Source organism: Haemaphysalis longicornis, unplaced genomic scaffold (assembly GCF_048455015.1).
Source record: "Haemaphysalis longicornis isolate Haplotype H1 unplaced genomic scaffold, Haemaphysalis longicornis Haplotype H1 scaffold_10, whole genome shotgun sequence".
In the NCBI taxonomy this organism is placed as follows: Eukaryota; Metazoa; Arthropoda; class Arachnida; order Ixodida; family Ixodidae; genus Haemaphysalis; species Haemaphysalis longicornis.
In genome coordinates this window covers 151,420,420-151,445,763 of record NW_027526204.1, presented here as the reverse complement: position 1 = coordinate 151,445,763, position 25,344 = coordinate 151,420,420, and the positions used below count along the sequence as shown (strand labels likewise).

At 48.3% G+C, this 25,344-nt stretch overlaps 1 protein-coding gene across 4 annotated transcripts in view; it reads right to left on the bottom strand.

The window, feature by feature from the left end:
- Positions 1 to 1,227: 1,227 nt before the first annotated feature.
- The window catches only part of LOC144159654 (A disintegrin and metalloproteinase with thrombospondin motifs like), a 305,956-nt gene continuing 281,839 nt past the window's right edge, over positions 1,228 to 25,344 (bottom strand). For all 4 annotated transcript variants that reach the window (XM_077691280.1, XM_077691279.1, XM_077691281.1 and 1 more), the window contains exons 8-9: positions 16,354 to 16,666; positions 1,228 to 5,874 (exon numbers count right to left, since the gene is read on the bottom strand). In XM_077691280.1, coding sequence (XP_077547406.1) covers positions 5,735 to 5,874; positions 16,354 to 16,666 — 453 coding nt within the window. In that variant the 3' untranslated portion in view covers positions 1,228 to 5,734. The remainder of the gene's footprint in view (positions 5,875 to 16,353; positions 16,667 to 25,344) is intronic.

The following is a 25,344-nucleotide window of genomic DNA, read 5'->3' as shown; positions in this document are numbered from 1 at the left end:
TTGGTCGAAAACTGGGCTAGTTGGTATACATTTATACTGATTAATCAGCTCAAACTAGACGGGACGAGAGAGGAGTTTCTTGGGAAGCTGCGGCAGCGACGTCGGCTCATCGCCGCGTGACTGACTGCTCGTCGCCGAGTGTCCTCGTGTATGACGAAGTGTGAAGGAAGCGCGTGCCGCGTAGGCCTAAAAGAGAGTTGAATAGGAATGACAGAATTTAAATTCCGATACTGGCTGACAACGAAGGGAGAGACGGGCACCCAAAGAAGCGGTTAAAGCAACCAAATGTGTCCCCCGATACGGTCAGAATGCAAAGTGCGTTTGGACCTGTGGACGAGGGTCGTGCGAGGAACGCCGTGTTGCGGATTACTAATATTAGTCGGAGCAGGGTGTCCGCACCGGGCCGATCGTCAAGTTCTCGGGGTAGAAGGATGAGATTCTCGCTCATTCTTAAGGGTCCACCAATCATATCTTCATTTTAATCATTTTAATGCACCGCCCCAGACTTTCAAATTCCATCCAAAGTGTAAGCGATTGAAATATGGAGCTTTTATTACAGCCCTAGCTTAATGTTCTCATGCCGAAGACAAACGAAAGATATATCCTCGGCCGCCCCGCCCCCTACAAAGGGCGTGTACCCGATTTCCCTCTGTTATGAAAGTGGACTACCATTATGCGCTTTCCCTAGGATTACAAATTATTTCAGGAGTGCAGCCTGACCCTATACTGCCGACTTGATACGCGCCTGGAATTTTTTTATTTTATTTGTGTGTCTCTGGGCAGCTGCTTTAGCCCTCCATGGTTACCGTACGAATGGCCGTGGTTGCCGTGCACGTCTACAACAAAGGATTCACGTTATCAAAGGTGCCAAACTTTTTTTGGAAATCCTGCACGTGATATCTGGTGCTTAAATGGTGATGCTTAAATTCTACACCGTTGAAAGTCCTTGAGGAGGCCCTGTGGCTGCTCAAGGATTTGTGTTTGGGTACGCGGTTTCAGAACTCGGAATTTTAGAACTCGGAATCAGAGATGCCCGCGGAGCCACACTGCGAACGCCAGGTTATAGAAAGCAACTGTGGGTGAGTGTTTGCCCGCATCCCCCTGTGTGTTATATTGGAGACGGGAATTTTTCCGTCTTCGCAAACTGGCAACCATGGATATGGAGCCATAAAACGCGTCCTTGTTCTCTCCGCAATCGATTCAATAAGAAGACCACAGAGACCATCATGGTAAAACAGAAAAAAACAAGGAAGTTTTTATTCGTCTGTTTCGTTTTTTTTCCGCGTCTGGTAATGATTCTTAAATACCCTTCCGTGAGACGACACAAAAAACTCGGATGCCGCCCAAAGAAGTTCGGCGCGGTAGCCACACGATAGCCGGACATCACGGCACACGTTTACGCGACTGAGGGGCGTCAGCGCAGGGCACGAGCAGAAAGAGGGGGAGCACGGCTGTTTGCAACAGACCCCTTAGATACTCGTTGTTTCTTTTACGTGCCCGTGACGCTTACCGGGGTTTAAACCTGCGCAGGGTTTAAACCTTCTTCTAACCCTCCTCTCCCTCCTTCGCAGCCGCTTCTGACGCCCCTGTCGCGTCTCCCTGGGGCACGCCACAGGCATGCTTGCAAGGAGGGCTTCACCCCGGCGCGCGGAATGCATGTGCCAGAAGCAAATTATCTGCTCTAGCACGCCACTTGAAGAACAAAAACACCGGACGGCATTTGGCTGTCGACAGGTCCGACAGGGACGCGTCCAAGCAGCTGTTCCTCCACTGCCATACCCTTCAGTTTGCAATCGTGTATCGCAGCTCACAGAGTACTGTACGCAAGAAGCCCCATCGACGTTCTTGGCTGCTACTTATTTCTACGGCAATGTTACAGCAGCAGCAACACAACTTGCCTAAAATGCTGTTTATAAGGCCAATGTTCCTGTTAAGGACGTACTTACAGAATAGAAGCGCATGAACAAAATATCTCGCCTGGATGTGAAGTAGTCTTCGTAGCTGTAACTTTAAATTCTTCCTCAATAGCAGCTAAAATTTACCGTAGCCTTGTGATCCCTGGCATTCGTTCGAAAAAGTTCTGTAGGTAGGGCTACTTTCGCACTGTGCTGTGTGAGGCACGGTATGGACTTAACCTAGTCGCATTATTGCTGTAGTGCCCTCTGTCATCTAACGCGTAGGCCGTACAGCAGTTGTACTGTGTCCAGGGTCCAGGGTTTTCTAGCTCGACGCGTCCCAGCCGAACTCACCATAAGATACCTGGGTAGACGCCTCACGTATGCCAGGGTGGTTGCGAATCTTCGGCGAGCGCCTTTTACTCGTACTCTGTTTCCGCGGGCGGTGATTTTCTCTTCTTATAAAGTCGCCTCACGGCAGAAATGCGATCACTTGGATTACTTTTGTGCACATTTAGAGTCAAATGAGAAGCGCATTAAAAACGTGATTCGTGCAGCGTTCGTCCCTGGTTGGGTACGGTTGACTGCATTCTTGACTGACCCTACAGCTGTTGATAAACACCAAACTCCCTAAAGTCACCATCTACGCCTTTTAGTGTAGTACGCTTTACACTAACCAGCCATTCGTGTTATCCCAGTTCGCTAACAGAATGCTCTGAAGGCCTCAATTTTTTACTGGGACCTTAGGTGTAAGGTATCAACAAACAACCTAGCAAACAAGGGGCCACAAATTTGCGTCATTTGTGTATTATACTGCGTCAAGACGCCGATTTACTTTTATTTTGGGGGGAGGGGGATATTATTACTGCCTGTAACAAGAAACGAACACAATAAGAAATACCGGTGCATTCCCTTGACTGCACCTGAGAAAAGCACGAAGCTATGACCTGCCTGTGAAGCCTGTGACCTGTGACCTGCGTTTGAAGTTCACATTTGTATCATCAAGGTGCTTATGTAAGAGGGCGGGCTTTTTAGCATCTGAAAGACTGCTGTACTCTCGTAATAAGTCACTGCATCAATTTGAAACATGAAAAAAAAAGTGGTAGGACGATGGTAAACAAATAGCAAAAGAATGGCGTCGTTGCTATAGTGACACTGACGAGTATGCGCGCTCAGATAAGAAATAGCACCACCCTGTCGTCTACCCAGGTACCTTACACGTAAACGCCACACAGACAACGTACGCATACACACACAACAAAAATGCCACGCACACTTTTTCACTTGGTTGCTAATGGTTCCGTTATTTGCCCTGTTCGCGGCAGGCACAATGTTTTTTTTTTTAATTGGGGTGGTTTCGGTCAATGAAAACAATCAAACGGAAAGGACGAATGAAGTAATAAAACATAACAAACGCCTCTTGTCGTCTACGTGGCGTCGCAACAAAAGCCTCGTCCGGCTGCTTGTTGCACCATAGATATATCACTGAGCACAAACTGTTGCCGCGTCACGTTCACGCAGTTCACAGATCACTGCACTAGCCTGAGATGACGTTGGCGGTAGAAACGGTTGTGCAGACCACGCAGGCTCCCTGGAGTCGCTGCCCTCGCTCCTGCTCCAGTCGAGGAAAATGGCCGGCCTGGGAAGCGGCTGGGCCGGGATCGCCGAGACGCGCAGTGCAATGGGTTCGCCGTTGGGGCCCTCAGCGGTAGGACGTAGGTGGCTTTATCGGCACTGGCGGAGCGGCTCCACAGAACTTGTTGACACACCACGTTTCGCTTGTATTTGTACATCGCTACAGTAAGTGGAAAACAACATCGAAGGTACATGATTTTAAATTAACCGTATTGTCTGCTGGACGCTTAACGCGTGGACGGGGTGCCCACTTGGCTCGAAAAGCTCGAATGAAACGGTATTCAAACACGAGCGCAAGCGTTCGCCCTGGTGAAACCAGCGGGCGAACCATGTGCGTGATGAAAAAACCCTAAAAACGAGAGATATGTGACGTAGGTGTGATATAGGTGATCTTAAAAGCACGACCAAGATGATGATCATAAGTAGCCCCTCGGAGCCCACAGATACAATTAAAATTCTACGGTGAAGCATTCTACACGCGATCCCGTCAACAACAACATTGCTGGCACCCAACGCACACGAAAGCTAGTTTTGTTTATTTGTGTCGTTATTAACCCTTTCTATTAGCATGTGGTATTCGCGGTGTGAATAATGCGTTAGGGTACAGTGGGCAGTTGTCTCTAAAAGTTCTTCATGAAGATGTGCTCTGCCCGTTTTACAACCCAGCGACACACAAAGATCTTCAACGTTGGGACAACCAAACCGAGCTTTGAAACAGTGAGACTGATTAGCAAGGCGTAGCATTTCAATACCTATCACTTCTACAATGAAGCCCTATGCAGTGCATAACTGAACAACATAGCACACACTGCGCGTGTTCATCTGCCTATATACACCGTTAATTAACTAGTTTGTCACAACACACTGAATGGCCGTTATTGATATTCTGTTTTGCAATACAAGAAAAAAAATTAGTCGAACTTCTCTTTTTTATGTAAGCTAAGTACGTGCCGCATATAGATGAAAACATCATTTCCGAGTTTGGAATGACAAATTATCGTCTCTGTTAAACATTTTCATGGCGGTCTTCCTAAGCGCCTTTATCTTAAACGAAACAAAATGGGTGGTGATATAAACCAGCGCTTGTAATAATGTACCCTCTCTTTTGGAAAGAAATAATAACACTAAAAGGAGAAACAGGACCGGAGGAAATGAAGCGAGGAATGTTTGCTAACATCTTAAAGAATGAGCGCGTTATCATCTGTTACAAGTTTACCACAATGGGACTCGACCACAAAACATGCTCGAAACACAAGAGCACCACCGTTCCTCAATGCGACAATTTCCTCACGCGGAATGCTCTGGACAACAAAATAACAAACACATGACTGTCTTCACCTCTATGGAGAGCTCCGGCATCCGATCACAAATCACGATTTGCCAGGACAATTGCAGAGATGAGCAGAGCTACGTTGAAGTCTTCACTTTTCATTCTAGACATCACTGGGAGGTCTCTCTTCGAGGGTAGACAACTCGTGTACGGGTAGCAAAAACAAATTCACGCCGATGATCATGAGTGTGAACCTGTACAATAGCTTCGCCACGTTGTCCAAGAAAAGCGACATGTCTTAGACAAGTTCCCCATCTAGGCCAGTCGAGGCATCACCTCTGCTTACAGCCTGAAAGGACATGCCGGCATAGGCACAAAGCGCAGCACACGTTTGCTGCCTCGTACCTGGCGCGCCTTCGTTCTCCTTTTGCACGTTGCCAACATATTTGCCGCTTGCTAGCACATATGAATAATATTTATACCACAGCTTCAACACGCATGTCCCCAAATGCTTCCAGAGCAAACATGTCTGCGACGGTTTCAACAAACGCCCGTAGTAGACTGCTCGAATCAGCACAGGATTTGTGGCATACTCAGATCCGCCACGTTTCAGTCCTTTGAGGCTTCACCGGGCATTTTCAACAACGTTCTTATAACAAGTGAAAAACAAAACAAGAGGACTCCTGAACACTACCAGCTTCTGACTGTGGAGCCTTTCGCACACTCCTGGTTCGCCTTCGCACGTAGCTGCTCGGAGGAACGTTGCCGCTGTTTCCGCCGCTCTCCTCGTTTCGCTGGCAACCACTTTTTCGCAGTGCTGTCTCCCGTTCGTCCACTTCTTCCGCTTGGGAAAAAGCACAGCACCGTATTTTTTCCTTCGTTTTTGGTGGCGGAGGTTCGTTAACCTTGGGCCTGTGCGCATCTCGGGGACGGTCTAGGAGCAGTACAGGCTCTGCGAGTAGCAGCAGTGCCTCTGGATGTAGCCGTGGGTGCAGTAGCGGCTGGCGAACTGCTGCAGGAACTCTGCGCACGTCATCCGACCTGCTATCAGCTCCGTGCTGTCTCCGGTGCACCCTGCGACAGCAAGAAACAGAAGAGGCGCGCTGTGGTCAGGTGTCAATGAAGTTAGGCAAGACTGCACACACGAAATATTTTTATGGAATGGGAGCGACTTAAACGGACTCGACGGCCTTGCTACTAATAAGCGTTTATTCTTGCCGTGTGGCGTGATTGTCTGCGTGGTATTGTTGAACATATAAAATCCCCGGACACAGCACATCATAGAAAAATTAATGAAATGGTAACGTTGAAATTTGCGCTGATAACATCAATAAACACAGTTCAGATCACAGTTGATTCTACACCGTTAGAAGTAAACTCACCAGCTTCTCCCGGCGCGAGTGTTTTAGAATAACGTTTTTAGTCAGTGAGAGCTAATTACATGCAGTCCTTTAGGCCTGGATCATGTTGGCTAACATCCCTTTCGAAATTTCCCGCTAATCAAGAGAGTCGGGCGAGAGTGACGCCAGGTGACCTTCAATCGGGCTTTCCCGCGCACGCTGCTGTCTGAGAGATGTGGTTGCAACGAATCCAAAACCCAAAGGAAGTCCAATACTTGGCGCATGCAAAATAACACGGGGTGATTTCTCACACTGTATTACTTGCGTTACTTATGCCGGAACTCTTTATAAGCCTGGCAAAACGAACGAAATATGTCAGGTATGGACAGTGAATGCGTCTCAAAACGTGTCATGTTTTTATGCGTTTTTCACAGGCGTTATATAAATACGGTGTTGTCATAAGATAAAGGCGTCATGTACGAGAGAAATAATCGAGGCTTAAGAAAACTCTTCTGCCAATCGAACCCTAAATCCGCATTACACGTACAGTGGGCCAAATCTTTAACTAGAGTGCACCAGTGGCGATTATTCTGTCTTTTGACGATCTTAAGGCGCAACCACATGCGACGTTTTGGTCGCGTTTGGAGACCGTCCGCGGCGACGCGCGTTCAGAGCGCGCCACCAAATACACAGCAGCGCGCTCGGAGCGCCGGTGTCTGCGCATCCCAGATTTTCGGTTCCTTTTTCGCCGTCTGCGCCGGATGTTGCTGTCCTCAATTTCCGGTCCCCCTCCGCACGCAACATGGCGGCTCTTTATTTGGCGGCTCTTTAGCACTTTATTTAATAGAACATCAATTTAACGTGTTTTGTTTGTTGAAGTTTTGATTATTCTTCAGTTTATTAAGAATGACTTAAACAGAACGATGCTGCCTTTACCAAAGTAAGTCTGGCAACTTGGATCGGAGAAGCGCTCTTCGCGCGTCTCATGTGGTTGCTCGCCCTCTCCAACGCCCGTTCCGCGTCGGCGCCAGGCGCCGCAGACGGTTGCAAGACGCGGCCAAAACGTTGCATGTGGTTGCGCCTTTAAGAAGGAAAAGCCTAGCAGACGATGAGCCCAGCTAAACGTGATTTCTGAGCATGGATATAATTTCGACCTGTTTCCAACTTGGCGTCCGCCATACGGCGCTGACGCATGTAACCTCGCGCTCCCACACACCACTTAAAGATTTGGTCGACTGTAAATGCCGGTCGTGCTTGTCACATGCTGGCCGCATGGCCACCGGACTTTTGACCATTACATTTAAGAAATTTACTGAAGCTACTAGGAAATAAATGGCGCGTTCAGTTTATTTGGTTCAATATCGCTTAAACTTCTTCTAAAGGAACCCTGCAACACTTTTTTCAACTTTTTTTGAGATCTTCAATGCTTGCAATACGTAGTCACCCAACTTACCCAATACTTAGATTAGGGGGTCTCAAAGTGCCTCAGCCAAAAATTACTGCTCTGTGCTCATAAGATAACTTGGAAACTCGCTCAAAAGATTTTTCTTTCTTTTCCGGTCTTGACGTTCTTCGACGGCCCGAATTACGTCACTGAGGCCATGCAGCGGCTGTTGGCCGGTTTTCCTTCAGTTGCAGCAATGAACGCTTTTCGATAGCAACTTTAAAAATAAAGCCCCAAAAACAAAGCAGAAACGGAAGGCGTATCTGGTGTGACGAGCAAATCACGTAGTGCTGCTTCGTGGTGGCGATAACTGTATACCTTTCGCAGTGGTTCCAGACGCGAAGGAAAGAGTGAAACGCTTATCGAAAGGGTCTCAGGGTCCCTTTAAAACAAAACTTCGCACATTGCTTCTCCAGCTGGTTGTGCTGCCAGCGGGGATACGTGGATAAAACCGCCCGTGAGGTCGATTTAAACGGCCATCGAGTGGACCCCCATTGAACACCTCCAGGTTCGCTCGGGGCAACGAATGCAGCCGGGAAATAAATGCTCCCATTTGTCTGACACACGAAACACTCAGTTCCTACATGGTATTCGAGTATACGGAAGAAAGTGTGTACTTTTATGCGAAGCAAAGAAAAAAAAGCCTAGCTTATCCGTGGCGCTACAATGGTCGACAGCGCGTCAGCAACTAGCCTGAACTTGAAGAGCACGTTAGTTCTATTTTCTTGTGATTTCCACGGATAACCGGCTCACTGCGAGCGAATTTTTCCAGTTTAGTTTTTTTATTTGGAGTTAGTAACTACAACAATGACTCGGATTGGAAGAGCAGCGCAGGATCAGTGTAGTTCTGCGCAGTATTTTTGTATCACCACCTTCTTTCCCGCTAATTTGGCAATAACCCGCCCCTGGCCTCCCTTTAGAACCACAGCTCAGGGTGCATGGACCATTTCATCGACAACTCCTGGACCTCACAGACGAAGCCAACTTGTTAGTATACCTGTGAACACATTTATCGTTGTGCCTCCGGGCCAACTTTCGATTTAAAAAAAGAATGTAAAAAACACGGTTGTTCCCCGAGGTGAACCCGTATTTCGCGCAAGCGTACCTTCTCTCGTTTCTGCCTCTTAACAAATTATTTTCTTCTCGATTGCGTAATTGTTCAACTCGTTTCGGGGGCATATTGAGCTCGAAGTAAAATTGAAAGTCGTTCCACCGAGGCGAACGCGAGTGGTAACGCTCCAGCAAATGAGCGCTGCTTTGTGATGCGCGGTAGCAGACGACTCACTTGGAACGCCCCCGCCTACAGCGCCACACTGCGACTATCCCGGACGTTGCCTAGCGTCGCGTTTTCTCGCCCTCCCGCGGCATTCTTACCCTTTGCGAGCTTGGTTAAGAGAGGCTTCGCACCCCGACATAACGACGTTGCCTATAGCAACGACGCTATTTCTAGGCTTTAATCGCTGAGCGCCGCTGACCTAAGCGACCCTCATCCACTCGCGACACACACACCCGCGGCGCCATCTTGAACTTCAGGTCAGAGACGCGTATGCGTTGAAGGGCTCCAAAGGGCCTTTAACACACCGCTGATACACCTTTACCCCCCGCCGTCATCCTGAGAGAGCATACCAAGAATCACAGTGCTACCCATATCAAATCACATGAGTCTAGCTACAGATCAAGAACGTAGAGCATCTACGGGAACACCTACCGGAAACCACCCATGACACCTACTACAGGGACGCCCGTTTTGCGGAACGTACCATGGCTACGGCATCGGTTGGCCCCCGCGCAGCTATCGTACGGCATCACGCCAACGTCCCCTCGCCCACAGATGCAGAGACTTTCCGCGGAGCAACGTACCTAAAAAGCACAGGCAAGCGTAGGCTAGGTGTTCCTGGCCTCATAAAAATGTGAACGGCGGATGCAGAACAGGGCAGGCCATCCGCATCCGTGTGGTCAACCATGTGCGGCTGTTTATGTACCAGGTCAACTAATACTTCATGCCTGACCATGTTCGTGTGATTAGTTGAGGTAGCATTTGAACGAGATAGGCCTGCAGAATCATTCCGGAGCTGGGTGCTACACATTCTGCTTGACCATATTCTCTCTGCTGCAAAATCATGGGAAAGAAGAACGGAGCTTTTCAAACTACATTCTGCACATTTTGCACGGATGATTATGATGTTGATGATGATGATGTGTTTAATGGCACAAGGGCTACTAGGCCAAACAGCGTCAAGAAGGGTGTGTTGTGTCTCAGGTGAAGTGTTGCACCGTGTTTTAGTTAAAAAGTGCTTATCTAATACTGCTGTATAGGACAAGGGATTAGAAACTAAAAGTGAACATAAATCAGTCCCGAGCGCACAAAAAGATTTGGGCTTCAAATAAAGCTGCATCGGGGAGAAGTAAGTTTTTAAAGAAACAAGGCCCTCAGCGTCACGGAGGAGCCCTCAGCCCTTTTCCACATCACTGACGGACAAGCTGTAGTTATGTGCAATGCAAATCTTTCCTTTAAAAATCAACCTCAGCCAGCAAGACGAAAACTCTTTTGTGCTTGGTCCACACTCTCGACACACGGGCGTTTTCACTTCCCGCTTCCATCAGAAAAGCAGCTACCGCGGCCGGGATCGCACCCGCGTCCTTGGGCTCAGCAGCACAACGCCTTAGCCACTGAGCCACCTCGGCGGGTGTAGCCTGGAATTTAACAGAGGCTAATTGCACGATAAGGCGATATATGAACAAGCTGCAACAGCGTTTGGTGACAAAACGTGCTCCTCCATAAAAATCATAGAGACATGGAGAAGGTCGCCGCCTTCTCGTTGTGTTAATCGAATCAGCTGTGATGCGCTTTTTCGTACAGCACAGACACTCGCCGAGACTGCCCTTTGATTTTCAGTGCGTGTGCCGCAGCAGCGTACTGCATGCAGAAAGCCGGTGATAATGTCTCCTCGCGGAGGCGATGAAGAATACCCAATGGCATTAAAAGAAGGCCACTATAAATCAAGGACGCAGGTACAAAGACAACTAGTCATAATCAGCAATCAGCCTACTCAGGTGCAGTGCAGGACCTCTCCCATTGTTTTCCACCTGCTCCTGTCCAGCGCTGCTTGAGTCCGTTCTGGGACTCTGAAGTTTCTTATTTCGTCTCTCCATCACCGAGTAATTGGCCTTTCCCTTCTTGTGGACCCGTCTCTCGGTATCCCGTCTGCTACCCTCGTGGTCCACCTGCTGCCACTTCGTCGCACTGCATGGCCAGCCCAAGTACCCCGCTTCTTAATTCGAACTATGATATCTTCGACAAAGTGGCGAGCCAAACTCACACCGGCGGCACTGGCAAACACGCGGCAACTAATGTTCACAGCTAGCAGTACAACCCACACATTTGCGAGTTTTGAAAGGCTAGAAATCCCTCCGAGTACATTTGTGTTCAGAAAAGCCGACTGCCAGCGGATTTTACGGTGCCGAAAGTTTGGCATACCCGACACCTATGGCTTTTTTTTATATTAACCGGCCGATTTCGCTAGCTTTAATACGGTCCTAAAGATACTTCTTTTATTCTTGATAAATGGAGTGCTTGAGTTCATTGTAATAGAATACACCAGGGTGTGACTGCATTCCCTAACCTCCCGCGGTCAGTGTTCAGGAAACGCCTAGTTGCGCCCCTTTAAAATGTTAGAAACATCTGAATTCCCTTACGAGTAGCTGCATTATTAGATAAGCACGCTTATCTAGAAGCGAAATGTAACTCGAATTTCTATTTCACGATTCGTAATTGTTTTCTTTTCTCCCTCTCTGTTGGCTTCCCTTCTTGGCTAGGCGTCATGCGGTGAAGCCTTTTGTGCAGAGCCGTACGGCGCCCTTCACGACTTATTCTAGTTCTCATAACTGTCATTATGGCCGCCTTCTCACTAAACCTGAGACGGCCCGCACTTCGTTGACTCGGCGATGTGTAGTAGTGGGTGTAGTGAGGACGGCGCTCATAAAAGCCCGTGGCGGTCGCCTCGGTCTTCACCAACATGAGGAACGAACGAGGGGTCCGCTCCCGCTCTCCGACACAAACCATTCCTTCACCCGATCCTTCAATTGCGAGAAAGGCACAACATCACCCTGTTTATCACAACATAAGCGCTGCTAGCGCCGAAGTGCTATTCCAGCTTACAGCTTCAAAAGCCTGATATACAGGTACTACCACAGCACCACCTCCGGTGGTTTCCAGTGCCCCGTTGCAACACCTACCACGACCACACTGGCAACTTTACCTGAAGAAATGAAATGCAGAGTGTCGCAAGAAGCTGCAAGATACCACCCCAGTGGGTGTACTAGGCCCCGCTCAAGACGCTTACAAGCTCGGTGCAGGCGATAGCTAATAAGGTGTAAGCTAACACGACACTAACCCCTCATGCAGTACACAAATGGACCCACGGAGCCAGCTCAAACATCCAACGCTGCCCGTATTGGGACGATACGTGCACCCCTAACTTATATAATTTCGTATGGCACTGTGCACACTTCACGGCTGGTCGCGAGCCACTATTGTACCTTAGTTCCCCACTTGCCGATGAAGAAGCGCATTTGCAACGCGTTCGAGCAGACCATCAGCGCTCATGAAAATAATTGAATTTTCACTAACGAGTGGTCTCTACAAGTTGGTGTGATAACCTGGACCGACTGCTGTCATAAACGTATACGTTAAACGTACACCTATCTCTTCACGAAATCTACAAACTATATCTTCACGGAGCCATATACTTTGAAATGCTATCCACGCTTCCAAGTGATTGAACCTTGAACAGTGATTTCTTTTCGATTATTCCCTGTCCTCCCTCCGCGTCGCTCTCCTTCCCCACCAGGGCAGTCATGGCCCCTCAGACAATAAAGCTATTCCTCCGCCTCCCTCACATGAAAAACGGCCTAACCACCTTAGTTATAGGATCTGGCACCTCCAGCGACTTCCTTTATTTTACAGCGAAGCTGTTAGCCTCTTGTTGGAGGGAAAATTTTGTGTCATAGCCAAAAAAACCCACGCGGGACCCTGCAGTTCTCGCCCAAGACGCCGAGCGCATGCGTCAGGACGCAGAATTTACTGCCGAGTGCAAGCGACAAGCCCGTCGACACAGCGACGAACATTTCATACCCGTCCAATCAGCGTGTGCAGTGGTTTACAACAGCTTTCGCAGGGCAGGATGACGACACTTTTGCTAGTTATCCTCCTGGCCATCGTTCTTTCCTGGTGATTTTCAATAATCTCAATGCCTTACTTCAGACAGATTGCATATTCGCGCTGGAGTGATATAACAGAACTCGTTACTTTTCGGAGACTTCGTTTACCTGAGAAAATTGCGCAATGCGAGCTGTTTGTGACTATCGGGGGACCGTTTGTCCTCCATTTTTGTCTGCTTTGTGTTACATTTCGCTTGAACTGGGATAACATTTTTGTGTGATCTAGGTCTTGTCGGGGCTATAAACTGGGTGCCCGGTCGTACCAGTGGCCGCCTCCCCTGTGCTTGGGGCTCCCTGCCGCGCGCAGCGTGGGAACGTTGATTCTCCGCTTCCACGCATCATTTGCCGCCTGCTCCCGTGTGTCCCTGCACAGCTCATTTCCAGTCGCCGGGCCCACCGCAGATTTCGCAGATATTCAATCTCGTTTTCCTCGTTTTGCCTCTCTAGTTGAGCGTCCACGTATAGAACGCCGTAGGATGCCAGCACAGGTTACGAGATGCATTTGCGCACGACTATTCGCCCCCTACCTCTCCCGTCATTTAAAGTGGGGTGCCCTTTAGGAGCTCGCCTTGTCGTCGTAGCTCGCTCGCTGAACCCAAGTAGAGAAACAGGGTGTTCCGTCATAGCCGTTGTCGTCGCGGTGTAACCCAGAGGCTTTGAAAGGCAAGCGGTTGATATAGCCATAAGCGTTCGAAACTCGTTAACCGCTGGCGCTTGTCATACATCTCCGCGTTGTTTAGCGCAAAGAAAACTGAAAGTACGTTTGAGGCAAAATATACGTAATTAACCGGCAGCACCCACGTTCGTTTAGTTAGGAACGCTCGTTGGGTCGGTTTTTACAATAGTAAGCGAAAAAAAGTGGCAGTGCAACGCCGGCACGTGCGGGAGGAAAAGCAAGCACAAAAAGAACAGAACTCCCGTTGGTGCAGTTTCCGGAGGGGGCGCGCGAGCAATGCGAAGGCGGGAAATTTGAATTGCATGGGGTGGTAGCAGTGAGCGCATAACAGCCCATTATGGCGAAGCACTGTTCTGCACTTCTGACAGCTTTCACATTGAGTAAAACGGCTTTAATTTTTTTTTGTGCATCACTTTATGTGGCGTGTTATTCCGCAGACGATCCGCAACCTTCGCGGGCATTCTGTAAAGGTGATAATGACAGCCTTCCACCTGCCACATTTCTTCCATTCTGCCGAATTCACGCCGGGGCTGACTTTTTACACCGGAGCTGTTATAAGCTAACTCCCCGTTTTTTGTGCCCGTAGGAAGAGAAAAGCCGCTCTCTTCCTTTTCATTTCGGACCACCCTCCCCTTTCGGCCACCTGTTCGCCTCCGGCGCTCCGTATTTTGATATAAATAAACGTATATTAGCCCCGAAAAAAAAATTGTTTACAGCAATGCATTTGTGTTCATAAGTGAAGCCTACTTTAGGGAGATCGGTGTAAGCTTGGTCTCTGCAAGCTGGGTTTTCCGTAGCGTTGCACAATTAATAAGGGCCGTATTCTGGGTCCCTCCTCCACTCCATTTGCTCCCTCCACTCGGTTGAGGGGATGATTCCGCAACGCTAATGCATGGGGAAATCGATTTCAATGGTCTCCTCCACTGGAGGCTCGAGGAGAGGAAGGGTTCAGAATAGCAGGGTTACTCATCCCCGCGAACGGAGAAGAATGAGACCACCAAGGACGATCGGGCCGCGACGCCAAACGTAAGCGCCGGGACCCCGAATACCACGCGGCGGAAAACGCAGAACATGGGTGGTATACAATGGCGCTGAATGCTTCCGCGCGCCACGGCGCGCTTTGAGCGGGAGTTTGTGGCCAACCAACAACCCACATGCAGCTCCGCTGGTCATCCACCTCCACAAAGTGGAATGGCCCTGGATTTTTTCTCACTTGTCAGACCGTATAGATCTCTTTCGCTCTATGAGACTTTTACTGACTCATTCAGTCACTCTCTATAAGCTCTCAAGGGATGTGGTTGTGCGGAGTGTTGCTTTTGGAAATAGTAGTTTCTTTTTTTTATTTTTTGCTCCATTAGGTGATGTAGCGTTTCTGTATTTGATTTCACTCATTTCAGCGGGTATAAAAAACAATATAAATCAACGTAATTTTTTGTGCATTTTTTCTATGATCTCGTAAAGCAGAGAGGTTTTCCCCAGCGATACAACATTGAAACTAGTGCAGGCTGCGAACTCTCACAGGCGCTTCAGAGTATTTTTGTGCAGCCGTATGATCACATTAACCGCAGTTTTTCGTTGCTGACTGTTTTTGCAGCTATATTTGAGCCTGGCGGAAGTTCCTTTATGATACGGCACTGAACATTTCATTGTAGAAGCACGTCGGTAGCCCCGAAGTTGAGGAGGTGGAATGGCGGCGCAAGTGGCTTCAGAAACATGCTTATAATAATATTGTTTGGTAGCAACTTCGTCGCCGTAAGTACATTCCCTGTTTGTATGGCCGCCCTTAGCCTATGGGGGGCTCGCTGCTTGCAGCGCTGCTGCAATTACGACTCGTTTGGCGTTGTTGTCCAGCCAGCCAAGGAAGAGGACACGACGGGCTACTGTATCTCGGCGCCACTCTACTTTATTTCAGAACTATATCTCAATAATACTGATATGTCTCGAATATGCCTCGGAACTGCCTGGGGCGGAGTACTGACTTGTTTCCGTTTCAAAAATGTCCATTTGGCGACCGTTTCGAGACGTGACGTAGTTCCGGTTTCTAGGCCTTTGCCACCATTACTGCACGGGCACCAACAGCCCGCAATGCTCGTCTTGCGTCATATCCGTTTCGCATGCCTGCAACCAATCGGGCTCGCTTAGAGTGGGGAGTTTGAGACGAGATAAAACAGACAAAACAAGGGATTTCGTACCTGGAGTTATGCACTAACTACTGCTTCACTGTACTTCGCACCACTGACGCCATAGGCAATTACATCACGATGTAACACCATCCCTGCCATCTCCAATGTAGAAATCTGTCCACGTGCTAATCGGAGAGGTTTCGGTGAGTCGCTACACACCATTACACTACTGTTCTCGCACGCGTGTAAGTTACCGTCTTTGATACCGGCTGTGCTTAGTCAGAACTGAGCATCAATATCCTCACCCTCGGCGGACATACATGTGGCCATGAATGGTCTTGCGGTGACCTTGAACTCGATTCGCCGTGTGCCATTTAAAACCTCGCCATGCGTCATTTAAAACAGTAGCTTCACTTAAGTGGGCTCAAAGGGTTACAAACGGCAATTACATCTATAAGACCTGTATTCCGAATGTCTGCTGCGCGATGATAAAGATCCTCAGGTGGAGAAAACTGATCTCGCGTCTTCCATTGGACCATGTCATAACCGCCAGTAGCTTCGGCGTGTATTAAACTTGGATTAGTCCTTTAAACATTGAAAATATTAAGAGATTTTCCTCGCACTTATATATATAAAAAAAAAAACAGCGAACTGGAATGAATAGCCGACCAACACTGCGCTGGTATGTGTCTCCCATCGCTTTGCTCTCGCGCTGCATTAGCAATTCCCCGCCTGTGTGTCCGTACGTACCTTTTTCGTTTGCCACCAGGGCGCGCGGCTTCCTCGTGGTGCGCTGGTGGTGGACAGGCCTGAGCTGCTGCGGGTGCCGGGCTCGGTTGTTCGAGTGGTGCAGAGGTGGCGGGGGTGGCGGGGGAGGGGCCATGAGGTGCGGCCTCGGGCCATCGGCCACCTCGGCCGAGAAGTCTGCCCGACGCCGGGCCACGTCAGCGCCGCCGCGGCCCACCGAGCGACCGCTGCCGCCGCTGGCGAACGACGGCGTCACGTGCGTGTAGTCCGGGATGATGTTCTCGATTTCGGCGATGCAGCGGCCGTTCTTGCACGTCTGCGAAGCCCCAGCCGGCAAGAACAGATAAGGACGTCACGGCGGCGTCAATCTGAGACCATCGTGAGATGCCCGAGAAAATTTCAGCTTGGTGCAAAATTTTGACAGACCGATCACCCAAAAAGGAAGAGCTAATTAGGAAGGGGGGGGGGGGGGGGGGGTAAGTAAACGTAAGTAAACAATGAGTCATTACAGCGAAGTTGTCTATGGCTTGGATCCAACAGATCGTTTGGGGTGACGGATCTAGCGTAAACCAACAATTTTCAGCGTACGGAAAAAAATATATAAAAAGTCCGTACAATTTCAGATAATTTTCTATTATTGCGTATCGTTCTTAAGCCGCTTTCGTTCTTAAGCCGCTTGCCTGAAGCGTGAGTTCTTTACAGCCAGATATGGCTATGAGTAGCCAGACACGTTGGATTATTCTGTTGTTTTCAAGTTTTCATTTGTTTCTTCTCGCCAATAATAGAAGTTTATGCCATTATAGCGATGAAGTACCTTTACTTCGGCAAATATGCATTTATCCGTAAATACAGGGCGTAGTGCAAGGCAAAGTTACTAGTTGGTGCAAGGTTAGTCTGTTATCGCTATTTAGTGGCGAAGCACCTTAGGGGCTCGGGCTGCCGGCGTCTCCTGTCGTCTCACGTAGTCAAGGTACTAAAACACCAGGACACTTGTTCTCCAACGCCTCGCGCTAGAACGTCTCATCTCCACCGTCAAAAAGGCGTACTAAAAGAACACACCGGGACACTCGTTTTCCAACGCCTCGCGCTACTTCTTAGCATGCTTCTTGGCATGCTTCTTAGCATGCTGTGGCATGTGACCACAAGACAGCTTACGATCCGTCTGTCTTTCATTTAATTGCTTCGTTTCAACCCAAGAAACGGCGCCACCACCTGGGCAAGCGCGCGATTGCTCTTCCCACCGGCGCTTCTATCCCAACATCCTCAGGCTATCGAAGATGTTCCCCGAGAAATTATCAAACGCATGTAATAAGTGCGGTGAAATGTCCACCCTATTCCATGCATCCTGGGATTGTCGTACTATATGGCCCTTAATAAACACCAACCCAAAGTTATATGAGCAATGGGAGGCAGCTCTGGCCACCTCTGATCCTGGGGTTCAGAAGTATCTGATCTTTAGGGCCAAGACTGGGGCAGAGGAAACAGGGGCCCTGGAAGGAAGGAACCTACCCTAGTTCAATCAAGACCTTTCATTTCAAATAAACGTTTCATCTCTCTCTCTCTCTCTATCTCTCTCTCTCTCTCTCTCTCTCTCTCTCTCTCTCTCTCTCTCTCTCTCTCTCTCTCTCTCTCTCTCTCTCTCTCTCTCTCTCTCTCTCTCTCTCTCTCTCTCTCTCTCTCTCTCCAGCACCCAATTAGCGCACGCTGTGTGGCAAGAGAGACTTACAATCTTTGAATACACTTATACAGTGCATGCTTCGCCCCACCCCAGGTTTTACCTTAGATGGCCCGGGGTTTTTTACCCGTATTTCTAATGTTAGTTTGCGCGCTTTCTTAGTTCAGTCGTCTTCGTTTTTGGAAGACATGTGTAAGATGCATATTTTTGATTTCGGGAATTTATTCTTGTAACATGTTTATTTTTTTCTATTTTTATTGTCTCGGTTTTTCAAAATATTGTTCGACCAATTATCTACATTTACGGTATTATAACGATTAAATGCGTTACTTCCGCAAATTCCGCATTTTTGTACGAATCCAGGGCGTTACACGGTCCTCGTTTGGGGGTACTCGGCAAAGGAGGCTACGCATTAAAAATAAAAAGGTCCAGGGCTTCCATATTAAAAAACGACTTATATTGCCACCGACTGAAAGTATGTCTTTCTAGCAATGCACATATGCTGAGCCGTGAAGCCAACTTAAACAAAAAATGTTTGTTTTTTGTAAGCTGGCTTCTCCACATTGTCTGTTGCACAGTGAAGCATGACCATGCACGGAGGGAGAATGGCTACGCCCCACTCAATACTCCTCTCCACCGCCATCACCTCTTTCTCGAGTCATACATACCCATTGAGCTCATTTTAGTCCTAAATCAAGCTTTAAATATCATGTGTCTTAATCTCCAGCTTTTTCATACCAGGATAAATACTGCCCACAGTTTTAATGGAGTAGGTTGAACCGCCTCTGGTCTCTTCCAGAGCACCATTATGCCTTCTTGCACAACGTAGACCTCGAGCTCAGGACTAAGCTGCCAGAGCGACTTCCGCGACGACTAGAATCTTTATACCACCGATTACGTCTCAGCGCAGCGCTTACAAAGTTACACCTGTTTCGACTTGGTCAAACCTCGAATCCTTACTGCGATAACTGCGGATCACCGGAAACCGCGGAACATGCACTGTTAGAGTGCTCCGCTTATATGCTCGGAAGGTGCCGTTTGGTGCAGGAGATCGGGCACCTACGCCCAGGACCAAGCAGCTGAAAAATACTTCTCGGTCTATGGCCCTCCCTTTTTGCTCAACGCGAAGCACCAGTGGCGTTATTTGAACACCTGGACGAGATCGGCGTCACTGAAATGATTTGAAATACTACTGTCATCCTGACCTTCATCGAACTGTTCATACGAACTGCACGCTGTCTGTTTTTTACTTCGTTTCTCCTCTTTCTTCTGCCCTGCTATCTATAGGGCCTTTTATATCCTCTCCTACCGTTTCCCCCTCAGAGTACCATGTCGGTGTTGAGATTCTGGAAAACCTCTCGGCTTTCTTCGCTAATAAAAAGCTCTCTCTCTCTCTCTCTCTCTCTCTCTCTCTCTCTCTCTCTCTCTCTGTCGCAGTCTTTTTGGGACGCGTATATATTGACAACTTAGGCTGTCATTTATGAAGAGGACGACCAGCTAATGTTACGCATGATGAAGGCTGTGCAATACATGTTAACATATTCGAAAAAGATAAGCAAAATGCTGTTAATGCCTTTATATTCCGGTCATTGCTGGTAATGATATTTTTACGTATTTGGCTCTGCAGCCTTGATGGCGGAGTTTGCAAAATACTAATGAACTGAATATTGAACGGAATACTCAAGGTGTCACTAAGACATGTTGGCGGTGACAGTAGAAATATTGTGGCGCCGAGTGGGTACTGCCGATGAGACTATCGTTTTTTTTCTGTCCTTTGTTTTAAAAGAATAGGGAAAACAAAACATAATGATGCAAGGGGCAGAACTCGTGCCTCCTTTTTTAATTATTCTGGTGCTGATACACATCTGCGACTCACGTTAGCTAACAAAATTACGGGGATTCAGAACGCATTTGACGCAATTTATTTCGTCCGGGTCGGTTTATACTTTGATGACAACATAGCGTTCTCAACAGAGGAGAGAGAAGGGGCTTTATGGAGAGCTGAAGAGAGAATTTACGTGGTCGTGTGAGGGTCACGAGGGGGTCAGCTCACTCTCCCACTGCTGGCGTTAGGGGTTGGGGCGAAGAAACATACTCACAACGTACAGCGCTCTGTGCTGTGAGTGCCTCGCAAGCGCTGTTTCGCCACCAGAGATTTTGTGGGGTTTCAGATAAGAAAGGCCTTGTCTACCTCCTTGTCTACCCGTGTATTTAGCGTGTTTGCTCGCCATGCAAGCACAGATCTGGTAAAGAGCGATAAGCATGAAAGTGCTGTTGCACGACTCTAAAGGTATATAAAAAGGCATTTTCACATAGGCAGAAAAATGCAAGCGGGTTTTGAGAAAGCCTTTGAACTAGCAGTATTAGCACTTTGCCTCCATTCTATTGAAGTTAATTCAAGCATCGTAACTTAGGTACGCTTGGGATAGTTTCTTGCTGTCATTCAGAGACCGATTCAACCTCACACGACTTTGCTTTAATCAAGAGGTTGGTTTGGCGCGTTAGTCAGTCAAGTTTAACATTTACAATGTTTGATTTTGTCGAGATGATTCCTGCTTACAACTTTAACTATAAGTTTACTTGAAGTTGGAAATCGCGCTATTTTGTAGCGATACCATAAATAACGAAGGGCTACGGTGTAAAAACCCCCATAATGATGTTCATGCCACCGGATAAACAAGTGGTGCCATCTTCGTTGATGTATTGTGACAGTGCGACACTAACTCATTCATTAAAATATCGGGAAAACGGATTGTGATTACATGGAAATCCCACTACCGGCGGTAATGACGGTGTTGTTGGGATGATTATGTTGTTTGGCGACGGCAACGATTACGAAAATGACGCTGGTATTGGTTGCCGAAGACGGGGTGACGTGTTCGACGAACCCGGTCGCCTTGATGATGATGATGATGATGATTAAAGGCCTCCCCTTTGAATCGGGGTGACGGCGTGCGCCATCTGGCCTATCTTAGTAGTTTGAATTTAAATTTAGTCCCTCAACTCGGATTTCTTTTTAATTCGGCCCTGCAGCGACCCCTGGCTGGGATGACATTTTATCGACTTCCCTGCTTTTTTTCCACCAATACTCTAGCCACTGCTTTGCTAAGCAGTGGCTGCTGACCTACTGCTGACCAGTTAATGCTTCCATCAACTGCGAAGCCCAGTGCCTCAGGAAGTACGACTTTCCCCCCAATTCTATCCGGCTGAATCTAGACGCACCCCCACCAGCACCATCTAGTGTTCCACTTGGAATTCTCTGCTAACAAGTGCTAGGAACTGCCAACGGGGGTACAATGGCGCATGGGTGGAGGCAAATGGTTGCGCTGTACGTAACGACCTGGGTTCAAGCCCTAATAACTTTAGCACCAATAAATGTTTTTGCTGCACCATGTTTCCTTACGTCAATTCTGCAGATTATTTTAGCAAATAAGGATGTTTCTTGTCTTTTAGGTGGTTTTATCCTGACAGCCCGTTTAGTTACTACGGTTCATCAATCCTTGCACGACGTAAAAAAAGACGTGCACGCGGAGTGCGTGTAGTGGGTCACGTCTGTCAAATACGCGGCGGGGGTAATGCCGCAGGCGCTGTGGGCATTTCAGTAAGACGTGTTGATATTGAATAAATACCTGTGGGTATTGTATAAATAAATAAATAAATAAATAAATAAATAAATAAATGAATGAATGAATGAATGAATGAATGAATGAATGAATGAATGAATGAATGAATGAATGAATGAATGAATAAATAAATAAATAAATAAATAAATAAATAGTGGGAATAACAGGGGCGCTGAAACAGAGAAAGGGAAGCGCAAAACAAAATGCGATGACAAGGAGGGGACAGAGAAAAACGAAGTCGACTGGTAACTGCTGCTGGTGCGCCAGTTTGGGCAGCCCAGAAATGAGCATTAATAGCGTTGAACGACGTTTTAAGTGCGAATGCACTTCTTAAGCGAGCCTGAATCGTCCGCCGCCGTAGTCCGCATAGCAACAGCTGCGGGTGCGCGCGCTCCTCGTCTTCCTTAGCAACGGGGGGAGATGGGCGCGCGCTGCCTGGCCGCTGACATGGCACATACCCACGTTGGGGATTGGCCAGGAATCGGGCGTGAGAAGGGCTAATGCACCCGCTTAAAGGAGTACTGACACGAAATTTCAAAGATGGGCGCGCGCTGCCTGGCCGCTGACATGGCACACACCCACGTGGGGGATTGGCCAGGAATCGGGCGTGAGAAGGGCTAATGCACCCGCTTAAAGGAGTACTGACACGAAATTTCAAAGCTGAGATCCGCTCTAGCAATCAACACAAATAGGTGTCTGTGAATAAATGCATCTTTCTTTCTTTGTAGTTGTGTGTGTGTGTGTGATCTCTCTTTCGCGAAAATTACCGAACCGCGCAAATTCAACTCGTGCATTCGCACTTTCACATTCTTCCCCTCGGGGAAATGCGGGGAATTTTTTTCTTATCAGATGTCATTTTCTCGTTGTTTGAAAAGTAGGGGCGTCCTTATTTATCATGGGTGCTGAAAACGGAACCATTTTCAACGGCTTTGGCGTTTAATAGCAGCGGCCGCGTAGATGACTAAACAAATGAAAGCGAGGCACCAGCGTTCTGTAGCTTAGCTCAAGCGCTGATATAAAAGCCATAGTGAAAACAACCGCGCTGGAAATTATTCTGCAAGTACAAGGTTGCAGGCAATCGATAATCACAAAGCGTTAGCTAAACGAAGCTCAAGCAGAAGCGTTAGGAGCGATGAAGGAAATTGCAATAACTCATGGGCGTGAGCCTTTTCGTCTTGATAATTTCTTTTCATTTTCCGACACGTGTGCGCACAATCCTACATCACCACAATCGCAGACGCCAGCGCTCCCTCAAACGCCAATCACGTGGCCTTATGCTTCCTCTTCTTATTTGTTAAGCCTTCGTTCGTTGTCGATAAAGTATTCAAGGACATCGGCAGCGCGACTCGTTAAAAGCGAACCCGCGGAGACGGGAAGCGGAAGGTCTTGCTTCCGTGGCTCCAATGCCGATCTACTTGAGTCTGACTGAGGCCACGGCCGAGGTTGCCGTTCGCCTCATTGTTACATCCTAGGCACATTTTACTTTCAGCCTATTTCAACTTCTCGAGCTGTAGCCTACAGCTTGAATTTGCGAGTTGCAAATGGAAGGAACTGAATAGCAGGACTAAGAGAGAATATTGCTATTAATTACGCGCCGTAACGCTCGTCCGTGTTTTCCTGTAAGGCCTCCATGCCTCCTGGAAACTCTCGTGCAAAGTCTCCTAGCCTACCTTTTGCTTAAGTGGAATTGTGTTCGTGTCTCCGCAAGATGGGACCTACGTGCCTATGCAGGCATGCCCAACGTTTATAGTATCTATAAACGTTGGGCATGCCTACCCCGTCTGTATATTCAGGATCCCCTTCTTCAGCGCCGTCTTCCGTATGGGCTGTCTCGACCCCAGTCAGCTTTACTTTGTAGACTGTGGTTGGGAGTGGCCTTCACAAAAGCCTACTCCTTCCTCATCGGGACGGCCACCAGCGTCCACTGTGACGCCTGTGGGGCGGAAGAGACTGTAGAGCATGTGCTGTGTCGCCGCCCCGAATACTTGTCGGAGAGGAGCGTGCTTGACACCGCGCTCAGCCGATTGGACAATCGGCCATTTACAGTAGAAACTATTCTAAGTCATCGGTTTTTACCATCGACCTCGCAGAAGGCGACGAAAGCCCTTTTACGTTTCCTGAGCGAAACGAACTTGCGTGAAAGACTGTAGTGCCCGAAACGGGACTAGAGTGTGCGCTCTGCCACTCTTCCCCTTCTCCCGCCCTTTTATTCCCTGAGCCCCGCTTCCCCAGTGCAGGGCAGCAAACCGGGCTCTACACCTGGTTAACCTCCCGGCCTTTCAGTTCTTTCTTCTTCCTTCCTTCCTTCCTTCCCACCCGTGTCGGGCGGCGTCGCAATACCTTGTCGCCAACAAACCACTTATGCAACATGTCATCTTTCCTCACATGGTCATGACTGTGATTAAGAACACCACGTCTATCTTTTTTTAGAACTCCATATTTTCTCCCGAAGAACTTTCTCGGTGATCTCACTGGCGGTTGTATTTCCTTTCCCTTGTCTTACTACCGAGTTTCAGCCTTTATTTTGGATATCTCTAAAGGTCTGTCTGTTGAACACTCGACCTCACCGCCGGCATCTGATCGCTTAACAGCAGTTTTCTCGGATTCTACATATCGTGTCTGTCAAGAACATCGTCTAGAGCTAATGCTTTGGAGTGCCTTCTTTAAGGGCTCCAAGAGTGACGTTTTGGCTAAGGTTTTCGAATCCTGACGTGAGCACCTTGAAGGGTTTCCGGGGCGACGTTTTGGCCCATGTCTTTCCCATGTAAACCCGCGCACATCCTCGGTCGTCCCTTTACGCGTGCACATTTAGCCAGGATTGCCGCGATCCCCGATGTCCTGCCCCTTGCGCTGGTGAGAGCTCCCAACGTGATCGTCTCACGGCCCAATGCGACCTGAATGCCTTCCTCCGTGGTCCAGCGGTTTGGGTTGGTGCGTTATAGAGACAGTAAGATGCCTACGACGCCGGAGGGAAACGGACAGGCTTATATGTTTGTCCGCAAGAAGAAAACTCCAGTCCTTCCAAGTTGCATTTAGCTAATTATCTCAGTTGCAAACTACAAACAAACCTGTTTTTTTTTTCATGCACTCCTTTGCTGGTCGTCCTTCTTTACAGAGTGGAAGGGCACTGAATTTTTTTAAAGGAAGATTGCTAAGACCTTCCGATTCACGCTCACAACCTGTGGCGTCCTTTGGCATCCTACAGAGACAGATTGTTCTTCATTATCGAGCGTTGTGCGGGAAGTGCGGCAGTTCCAGCCTCACCTATAGGACAAGCCATTTAGCGTCGCGACCGGTCACCACACTTTGCGTTGGCGTTCACCGTTACAGAACCCAACCACTCGAGTTGGTCGTTTGGCGCGGCGCCTTGGAGAGTTTGATTCTCCGCCTCCCACAAGTCCAGTTGGCTCCATAAAGGAACGAGTTACTTGTATCGGCATCCCATTGACCCACCTAAATATGTTGACGAGGCCTCCGTTATCTGCCTCTCCGGTATTTCTGATTTTGTCCATATCGCCGAGGAACAACGACACATCAGCTTCTTACACTTCAGAATTGACAATTTGCACACTGATTCAATCAACCCAGCAGGCTGTGTGCACACTGATTCAATCAACCCAGCAGGCTGTGCGTCGTTTCTTTAGGACCTTCTGTTACACCATTAAAACTTCCGATCTGGTGAGCTTACCCTGCTCC